At 40.6% G+C, this 10,533-nt stretch overlaps 1 protein-coding gene across 1 annotated transcript; it reads left to right on the plus strand.

Moving 5' to 3' along the window:
• Positions 1-408: 408 nt before the first annotated feature.
• On the plus strand, positions 409-5,640 carry slc2a2 (solute carrier family 2 member 2). The gene is made up of 12 exons (XM_076157646.1): positions 409-519; positions 1,129-1,224; positions 1,689-1,891; positions 2,071-2,195; positions 2,542-2,657; positions 2,797-2,959; positions 3,109-3,215; positions 3,714-3,794; positions 4,031-4,135; positions 4,251-4,352; positions 4,646-4,849; positions 4,960-5,640. The coding sequence occupies exons 1-12, from the start codon at positions 505-507 to the stop codon at positions 5,161-5,163; spliced, it is 1,521 nt and encodes a 506-aa protein (XP_076013761.1). The 5' UTR covers positions 409-504; the 3' UTR covers positions 5,164-5,640.
• The last annotated feature ends 4,893 nt before the right edge of the window (positions 5,641-10,533 follow it).

Below are 10,533 nucleotides of genomic sequence, written 5' to 3' on the forward strand. Positions count from 1 at the left end.
GTGTGTTCTGTGTTTTTGTGCACGCATGCATGCATACGTGTGTGTTTGTGTGTGTAAGAGAGACAGTTATTCCTCAGACGTCGTTCTCAATTTAAAAAAAGAAAGAAAAAGGAACTAAATAGAAATAAATCTGATTAGCAGCATGTGCCCAGTTAGATGCATCTGTTTATGTGTATGTCAGGAAACAATAAGAGTAAGCAATAAACCACAAATCCAGTAACAGCATCATCCCAATGGACCAGCGTGTAAAGCCACACATAGGATAGAATTATCTAGATATTTCCAGTAGTGTAGCATATTTTGTATAAAGGAAAGACACTATTTCAAGAATGCACAAAGATAGCGCTGTTAATAGATAATAGTGTGTGCGTGTATGTGTCGGTGGGTGCGTGTGTGCTCATGCATGTATTGTCGATAAGTGAGTGGACACTGCGTGATCAGGCATGGAGCTTTCATTGATCATTACCCATCCACCTGGCCGAGGCAGCCTCGCTACTGGGGATCATGGAATCGGGAAAGGTAGGAAAATCCCTCACAAACAAGTTCTTTGCATTTATTGGATTTGTATTGGACCGTGTGTTACTGTGGTATTTGCAGGCAGGTGAATTTTCCGTGGTTTGTCAAGTATTTGCATGTAACCGCGAAGAACGTGTGTAACAATTAGCATCTTGTTATATCATCGTCATTCCCCTGTCACGTCCGAATGGTGTAAATAATTGATTTCTAATATATCTGGTACAACAAGTTATAGTTGTAGTAGTGTAGAAATGGATTCACTGCAAATGCAATGCAACTGATTTCCACAGAAGCAGGGTATTTTATTCAATCATGATTAAATGTATGAAATATCTGAAGTATGATTGTGAAATTGTGCATTGTGAGGAAACAAATAACACTTCAGAAACCCATGTGATACAGATAGTGTCGTTCTGATGATATTGAGCAACAAATTCAACAGTTAGTGGTGTGTCTGTTTCTTTCTACTCATTCCACTCTGAATTTGATTTTGTCTGTCTGTATCTTTACAAACACTTGCTCCCCCTGAGTCTGTGCATTCAGGTTGCACAGCTGTGTGAAACATTGACATTGACCTTTGTTCTTGAATGTCTTGGTTCTTCATACCTGCAGCAGCTGACGGGCACACTGGCGCTGGCTGTGTTCACAGCAGTTCTGGGTTCTCTGCAGTATGGCTACAGTCTGGGAGTCATCAATGCGCCTCAGAAGGTCAGCTCCAATTCACACTCACTTCAATTACTCATAGCTCTTCTATTGCCTAAGCACATGGAGACTTGCATGCGGCAACTTCAGATTACTCTCTCCTTACCCTCCCACTTGCTATATATAAGGCACCAATTACCACACTCTACCTCTTCTCAGCTCAGTCTGTTGCAAGATGGCGGAAAAGTTAGATAGATACTTTTTTTTATTAATCGTCATTTTGCATGCAATTCACAGCAAATCGCATGCAATTGAAATTTATCTTGCACCCCCTCATATCACACACACACGACCCTCCTGTTCCCAAGCTGAATCCCTATGGACTGAGCTACTGCCGCCACCCCAACCTCTTAATGATCCTTTGATCAAAAGAGACACACAAATGTTTCAATTATTATAGACGTAAAATACGGAAGAGAACCCTGGTCATTAATCTTCATTCAGTCACGGCATATATCTCCATGTCATAGGTCATTCAGAAGCATTATGGACGGGCACTGGGGGTGTGGACAGAACGAGCTGCCGTCCTGTCAGAGAACAGCACACAGGAAGACGAGTTGTCAGATCACCACCCTTCTGTCATCATGTACTGGTCGTTGTCGGTGGCGATCTTTTCCGTCGGCGGAATGGTTTCGTCTTTCCTGGTGGGATTTGTAGCAGACGTGAGAGGGAGGTGAGCAAGGATGGAGAGCAACAAAAGGACGGAGCACAGTTTTGTTTCTGAGACAGCTCTGGAAGAAAGGAAAGGAGATGCTTTAAATGTCAGCCAAAACCCTCCATTTTGGATCAAAGCCAGCTATATGTACTCTGGTATCTCCCTCTCTTACGTGTCTGTCTCTCTCTCTTTGGCAGGATAAAGGGGATGTTAGTGGCCAATGTTCTGGCTATAGTCGCTGGACTGCTGATGGGGTTTTGTCAGATGTGGAAGCCTCACATCATGGTCATCTCAGGCCGGGCTGTGATGGGATTTTACTGTGGTAAAGTAAATCCTTCAGTTCATGTTCACATTATAGTTGATGATTATCAAAAGCGAACAGCAGTCAAAGATAACACGTTTGTCAGTTTTAACTTTTGTTTCTTTCCAAACATTCAACATGTAAGATGTTGTGACAGTTAACCCCAAATTGTGCAACGAGATCCAGCAAACAACTATTTTTGATTCTGTGACTCACTGTTCCAAAGTTAATGACCAAAATGCAAAAGTAGATATTACAGCGCCACCATCAGGCTGGCCAGTACCAACCTTCACATGCATGGGTAGCTTTATAAGGTATGGCATTCTCTTCCAAAATGTTCATGTCTAACACTCTAACACTTCCTCAGGTTTGTCATCTGGACTAGTACCTATGTACATTGGAGAAATTGCCCCTAAGGCTAACAGAGGAGCTCTGGGAACATTGCACCAGTTGGCTATAGTCATTGGCATCCTAATCAGTCAGGTGAGGCTCCCCTACTCTCTTTCACACACAGACGCACACAAAGACATTTCTGATGAACCACACTGGATTTACAGCCATATTTATACTGTGTGTGTGTGTGTGTGTGTGTGTGTGTGTGTGTATTCTGATGTGGATGTAGGTATTAGGCTTGGACTTTATTCTTGGTAATGATGATATGTGGCCCATCTTGCTGGGTCTCTCTGGGGCTCCGGCTATTTTACAATCCCTTCTACTGCCCCTGTGTCCTGAAAGCCCACGCTACCTTTACATCAAACTACGAAACGAGCAAGAGGCTCAAAAAAGTAAGAGATTTTCGCAATTCTCTATCTCCCCTTATGAAAGGAGAATGCATTCAAAACAGTGCATACATACCCGCTTATACACACAGACTTACCTGACATACAGGGCTTCCTGATATTCCAGTCCACTGCTCTTTTGCACCTTGTTGCAGGTCTGTATCGTCTAAAAGGGACACATAACCTAACTGCTGATCTGGAGGAAATGCAGAGAGAGAAAGAGGAGGCAGAAAAGCAGGCCAGGGTGTCAATCCTTTCTTTGGTAGGTGTCTACACAGTACACAGAGAATGACAGAGGTGATCGTGTGATATTTGATTGGAAATTGTCCAATTTTGTGCTATAGAATTTCTGTGGTTGCCACAAACTTCAAATGTTAATGTGGAAGTTTATGGCATAAACAAAGTTTAAAGTTAATTAGTGACAACATTAAATCATTTATTATGATAACCCACTGGTATAATTAGGTACTGATTAACTCACTGGCTACAGCGTACTAGTTATAGAGATATGAATGTTTAAGGTTAAATTTAAATACTTACACAATACTTACACAACAGCAGACAAAGAATCAAATGTAACACTGTGATTCCATGAGAAGTGTTGTGCATACTTACATTCTGTGTGTTTCACTTTACCACAATGGTTTGAAATGTATTGGGAAGATGAATTGAAATGTGCATACTTGCCAGTGCATGCTGTGTGTAGTGGCACATTGCTCCACAGTGTTCAGGCTTTACTTTATATTGTTTTCTCTCCAAGATCCGCTCCTCTGTGTACAGAAATCAGCTCTTTGTTGCCCTCATGATGCACCTCTCCCAACAGCTGTCTGGCATCAATGCTGTGAGTGACAAATTCATTATCGGGTTGTGCGGCTATTATTTAACTGCAGTGATAATGTGGAATGTCCTCAATGAAAGAATAACTGAGAGAAATGTAATCTTTGTTGGCATTAAGAGTGCAGATTGGGTTTATATGGCCCTCAAATACAAATACAAACTGTGTTTCTTTATAGTATAAAATGTTATATATCCACTTCTAAATCAGATGGAAGAATAAATTCAGTTTTTGTCCTCAAGATCTTTTATTACTCCACTGCCATCTTCGCACGGGCTGGGGTTGCTCAGCCAGACTATGCCACCATAGGAGTGGGAGTCATCAACGCCGTCTTCACTATGGTGTCTGTGAGTAGCAACACGCACACACACACACACCGCCACGTGTGTGTGGATGGACTTATACATTGTTTAACTTTCTGCACACATACACACATACAAAGATGAACTGTGCGTGTTCCAGGTTGCTCTGGTGGACAAGGCTGGCAGGCGCACTCTGACCCTGGTTGGACTGGGAGGGATGTGCTGCTGTGCCATTGCAATGACAGTCGGCCTCAAATTCCAGGTTTGTCCAAAAGGCTTCTTTGACATTTAACATTTAATCCCATATACATAAAAATTGATTTTTCAGAGCCGAGTCCGCAATAGTTATCTCTATTTTGTACCACTTGTGTTTGCTCCCTCATGAAATCTCTGGGCAGTTTTCGGACAGGAACATCACAAGCAGTTAAAGCACATAAACAACATGATTGTAAGCTCACTGTTCCTCCATAGATGGAACTATGTGTCAATTTTACAAGCAGGAAATCACTCTGAGAGGAAACTGTCTCTCTTGACTGATGCGCTCTTTCCTTCCAGCATGAGTTCTCGTGGATGAGCTACGTGAGCATGTCAGCCATCTTCCTGTTTGTGTGCTTCTTTGAGATTGGTCCCGGCCCCATTCCGTGGTTCATTGTGGCTGAACTGTTCAGCCAGGGACCTCGGCCAGCAGCCATTGCTCTGGCTGGCTGCTGCAACTGGACCAGCAACTTCATCATTGGCATGACCTTTCCATACATACAGGTAGGGAGTAAGGGCAAATCATATATGCAGTAAGAATGTGCGGTGCTGTTGACATGTGTCACACATAAACCAAACACATTCTCCCCCCCTGTGTGTGTTCTTTTCCCCAGGAGTTGTTGGGTAGTTTTGTCTTCATCCTGTTTGCTGTTTTTCTTTTTGGCTTCACTGTGTTCACTTACTTTCGTGTCCCGGAGACCAAAGGCAAAACATTTGAGGAGATAGCTGCCATCTTCCAAAAAGGACCAAAAGAGATGCCGCTGAGTCCAAAAGATGATGCTGAACTGCAGCAACTCAAAACAACCTCAGATGCCTGAGACAAGAACTCTCTCTCTCTCTCTCTCTCTCTCTCTCTCTCTCTCTCTCTCTCTCTCTCTCTCTCTCTCTCTCTCTCTGTGAGTGTGCACATGTACGCTTGTGTGTTTTAATGTGAGTGCATGTCCATCTGTCAATTTGCCTGTGTGTGTCTGTGTTTATGTGTGCACTTATCATAATTATGACATTTAAGTATTTGGATTTAGTTTTCGGATTTCAAATGAAGGTTAAGAGATACGGTTTGAATTAAGGACCGATTCAGTTTGGACTTAATTTTTTGCACTGAGAAATACAAAGCTAAAAGTTTGGGACAGTATTTTTTCCTGTCAGCATTATGAGCACTTACAACATCAAATTTTGTAATAACAGTATCAAGGTTCAGCTACCTGGAGTTTTGTTTACATGTCACTGAGCCACAGTTTGGCTTGATCACACAGATACAGTATTGTAACTTTCTCATCACTAAAAATACAGTGATCTGGAGGAGTCAAATGCAGTGTAGATATTTATCTTTTAAGAGCCCTGATGAAACACTGACACAAGGTCTGCTAAAGAGCCACCAGGGAGCCAGCGGAGGACCCATAACACTGCTGTTGATGGGAAAAACAAAACACACTCACTGCAGTTTTGTTCTACTTTTCCTACTTGAATTGAAACTGTAGCGACAACTCCACTGATGATTTAGTGGAGTTGTCGCTACAGCTGTTTGTTTTCAGTTTTAGTTTGCACATTGAAAAAAACCCTTAAAGTGAAATGTTAATGGTGTTTTCCATGAATCTAAATAAGGGATTAATAGATGAAGGGTATTGCTTGTGTGTGCATGTTCCATGGTGTCATATAGATTTTAGATCATATAATTTTAGTATTGTAAAGTGTTAAGAGTATAATTCCAGGTATTGAATCATTTTTGTAGGTTCTGTCAAATGTCCTATCTCAAATGTATTGTAATTCTATGGGACACACACACACACACAGAAAATATATGAATGTTATGGCTCAGGTCCTATCCCATTCATGGACTTGAGGGACTGCATAACTTACCAAGTGTCAGTGTGCTGTTTTCAAAAGTCACGTTGGAATTCCAGGTTGAACACTGGCCGACTCTGCAAAGAAAGGAATAAAAAACAAGATTGAGCTTGGTGCTTTTTGACTCTCAGATCAGTGCAGTGAGATTTGATTGGCTGGTAAAAAAAGATACCTAAATGGCCTAAATGATAAGATTCCTGCAAATGTACAAGCTTGCAATCTGTTTTGGCGTATTGTTTGGAGATGAATGGTGATGTTGGGGCTTAGTGGTAGTGTGTGATGGTGTAGTGTTTGCTCACATCCTCTGAGACTGATGTATATTGAGGATGTTGTCCTGGGTGGTTGCAGCGATTTCCACCAAGACGCTGTTCATCAGTTAAACTAGCGAGCGGCTTCCTGGTATGTTGGAGCTCCCTGGGACGTAAAACCACTTCCCCAACATATACAAGAGAGGACAAGAAATCTCCTGATGATGGCGCCAGTGTGCCTGCCTTCAATTACTGCTGTTAGGAAACATGTTCTCCAATCTTTGTGCTCAATATAACAAACTTTTTTATGAAAAGTGTGTTTTGACCCCTTTGTAGCTTCCAATGCAGATGCAGAGTGAAGATGTTATGCACGTACCTCTTGCTTGCTGATGTGGATTGGTTTTGTCAGCACATCACAGTTGTTCACAGGAGCAGTGTGTCCCAGTGACAGAAGTCTGAGCAGTGTGAGAACAGCAGCCCTCCACATCCTGCAAGTGGTTCTTGTTAAGTTTCTAAGGCGTTGTTTCAAAATCTCAGATGTCCTCCAAGCTTTTGTTGTTACGAGCTCACGTCGATCTGAGAAAGAGTATTTTTCAAATGAATCCCATATTCACCCGCAGTCAATACATGACGTGTGTGTCATCGCCTCTTCAATTTGCTTCTTCAAGGATAACACACCGGTTTTGTTTGGATTTATCGTGTTTATTCATGGTTAAAAGCACATGAAAGCACAACATGTGGTATAACTTCTGAACAGTGAATTGAGAGAATGCAGCATTACTGATTTAACACCAGTGTGTTCGTCTTTTTTTTGTGCCGACTTTTAGATGGACAGATATTTACAACAATTACAAACAATATGGCACACACAATAGAAATGTTCATAGGGACAAGTGCAAATATAAAAATAAAATAAAATAAAACAGAAGGTTAGTGTTACTTTTTCCCCCAAAACCTGTAAGTAAATGTTTTCAGGTTTGATTTTGTTAATCTGAATCTGGGGATGAAACATTTTGATGAGAATGATGAGAAGAAAATTAACCTGCAGTTTTGCGCAATGGCAGCCTATTACCATTTAAAACATTTTTTTTTTAATCAAAATTCTAAATGTTATGAGTACTAATACACTTTGATAAACACATCTAAACAAATGTTGATTAAATTTGCAATAATCACAAAACAAAGTAAAACATTGTAGATGACCAAATCCAGTTTCTTCAGAATAGAGGAAGCTGCTGTCCAATATGCCATGACAGAGCAAAAGGAAGGGTTTCTTCCTTCAGACCATTCGGGCCTGAACCAGTGACAGTACAGTTTGTACCTACTATTCTCTCTCTGTATTTTTTGTACATATTTTATGATACATACTATCCATTTTTTATCTGGTATGTTTTTGTTCTCTTTGATCTGTACTGCAGCTGGGAACCAAGAGATTTCCCAGCACACTGTGCATACTGTGTACGATTGAGTATGAGATCAACCTTCTTTTTTTTTTTGACATTTTTCACAGATGGGCTTTAGCTCATTTCCAGCACTTACAAATTATTTGATTATGTTTGTGGACTTCCCAATTTAAACTTCTGCAGCTTTATTTCCTGCTCCTGCTCTCAACAACACACTTGTGATTTGTAATCTGTGACTGCTGATTAAGTGTTGGGCCTCAAACAAAGGCCCAATTGTTTTGTGTACATTGTTTCCCACTTTCTGAACAACTAAAGTGTCTCCAAAACATGTTTTCTCATGTGGACCATCAGGTTTCCTTTGTAAGTGGAGGCTTTACCACAAACTGAGCAGCTAAATGGCTTCACTCCTGTGTGGATTCTCATGTGGACCTTCAGGTTTCCATTTTGAGTGAAGTCTTTACAACAAACTGAGCAACTAAATGGCTTCTCTCCTGTGTGGATTCTCATGTGGACCTTCAGCTGTCCATTTGTAGTGAAGTCTTTACAACAAACTAAGCAACTAAATGGCTTCTCTCTTGTGTGGATTCTCATGTGGACCTTCAGGTTTGCATTTTGAGTGAAGTCTTTACCACAAACTGAGCAACTAAATGGCTTCTCTCCTGTGTGGATTCTCATGTGCCTCTTCAGGTCTCCATTGTGAGAAAATGTGTAACCACAAACTGAGCAACGGTAAAGCTTCAGTCCTCTGTGGATTCTGATTTGGACCTTCTGGTCTCCATTTAGAGTTAAGATGCTGGATGGTGGCTCAGCTTCTGTGTTCTCATCACTTTGACTTTGATGAAGCTGAGAGGACTGAATTTTCATTACAGCATCTTCACTCTTCACAGACTCCTTCAGACCATATAGCTGCTCTGCCTGGACGCCTAAAGGCCATGCTGAAACAGACAAATACACAATGGAAAACGTGTGGTTGTATTTGCCAAAGCTTGTAGGGGTACAATAGTTCAGAAAGTTAATGGTTCGCTATGGGAGTCATGGTGTTCTTTTGATAAGGTGTTCACTCAGGTTCTCACAATACCACATTTTTTACTTTGATACTACTTTGATAGTTTAGCAGGGCAATACACTATTGATACAGTGCCATTAAAAAACATTCCAATCTCTCAATACATTGGGTTTAACTGTGTGCACATTGGAAAGGTATCTAGAGGGCAGAATAGTGCCATAAACAAAACATGGAAACACCTTACAAGTCATTAGATAGTAACAAAGGTGTTTGAGATTGTTCTCTGAAAATAAAAGTAGCCCGTTATAAATTTGATATTTTCTTCGAAATAAATACATCATATCTATATATATACATTTTATAATCTCAAGCCATCAATTCATAAAAATATTGTCATCATGACCACAATATAAAGTTAAATACAGGAAATTTCTAAATAAAAGCTAAATATAATATATGTGGGTTTTCTCAGAAAACCCACACAAAACACTTTTTAGTGATAAAATGAAACTTCCACAAGATGAATGAGAGTTCTTCTGTATATAACTGTTTACCAGCCAACCTTGGAAAGCTACAACTTTAGAATTCAATTGCCTCCAACTACATCAAACACGCTAGGAAATTAACTTTTGCAATGTCTGCTCCCTGCCCTCCCTTCCTGTGTGTTAAAAAGAAGCAACGTTTAAGGTGCTCATAGCTCCTAGTGTATGCCATAATCACTTTGAACAAACTTTAACTTTACATTAATATTGTCATTAAAGGGAAGGGAACTTGTAAATCAAAATAAATAAATGTAAATTCATGAACTATTGAAATTATGATCTTGCTTTTTAGTTGGTGAACAAGTGTAAATCATAAAATTACTCAAACATCATCATGTTCTGCTTGTGAATTACATTTTTTTTTTACAGTTTATGACGAGGTTGAACTTTTTCAGATATGAATACAAAGTGAACAAACCTATTCTCTGCAAACGGACTTCAGGGTTGAGGGCGTTGAACAATCTTTTTTGCAGTCTGTCTTTCTCCTGCTGTGCCTGGGACAATTCTTCTTCTAAAGCTCTGATGTCTTCCTGGATATCTTCCACAGACATTTTCAAACAAGGATTTTCTTGGCTTGTGCTGTGATTCCAAGCGAAAGTATGGGTCTCGTTTCTTCACACAGATTCAGCCGCGCACACAGATGATCAAATGCCTCTTACAGTGGAGAGGAGAGAACTGGGGGGGAGGAATTTATGTGTTTGTTACTTTCTCTCATTTAACGTTGGTATTTCAGGGGGCAGGATTAATGTGCTCCTAGTCAAACCCCTGAAGGTCTTCAAAGTGTCTGTGGTACTCACTACTGAGACTTTAGTGACCTCATGCCCTCTTGAAATAAATCCACCAATGTAAGAAAGAACATTTGTGTGATTTTTACTGTGCTAAATACGACGTTACAGCGATTGGGACAATTTGTCGGCATTCCCACACAGTGGTCACCATCCCTTTACAGATACTAGCTCCTAGAGGACTGATTAAATGGAACAGGGAGGTGGTGATGCTGCACATGTAAACAGTGGCGCCTGCAGAAATGAGTCCTGGTGGTAGGATTGACTAGCTAGATAACTGCACTTCAAAACGTAGAACATCCTTAATGTGCTACTCACAGTAATATGAACACACTGGCTCACAATACTGATCTCAAGCCTGT

This window comes from Genypterus blacodes, unplaced genomic scaffold, assembly GCF_046128005.1.
Source record: "Genypterus blacodes isolate CSIRO-AG114 ecotype Tasmania unplaced genomic scaffold, CSIRO-AGI_Gbla_v1 ptg000073l_1, whole genome shotgun sequence".
In the NCBI taxonomy this organism is placed as follows: Eukaryota; Metazoa; Chordata; class Actinopteri; order Ophidiiformes; family Ophidiidae; genus Genypterus; species Genypterus blacodes.

Bases quoted from the DNA above. Each gene is read 5' to 3' on its own strand.
- slc2a2 (XM_076157646.1), top strand. The intron at 3,795-4,030 runs GTGAGTGACAAA...TTTGTCCTCAAG, and splicing joins AGCTGTCTGGCATCAATGCT to ATCTTTTATTACTCCACTGC. The intron at 4,136-4,250 runs GTGAGTAGCAAC...TGCGTGTTCCAG, and splicing joins CCGTCTTCACTATGGTGTCT to GTTGCTCTGGTGGACAAGGC.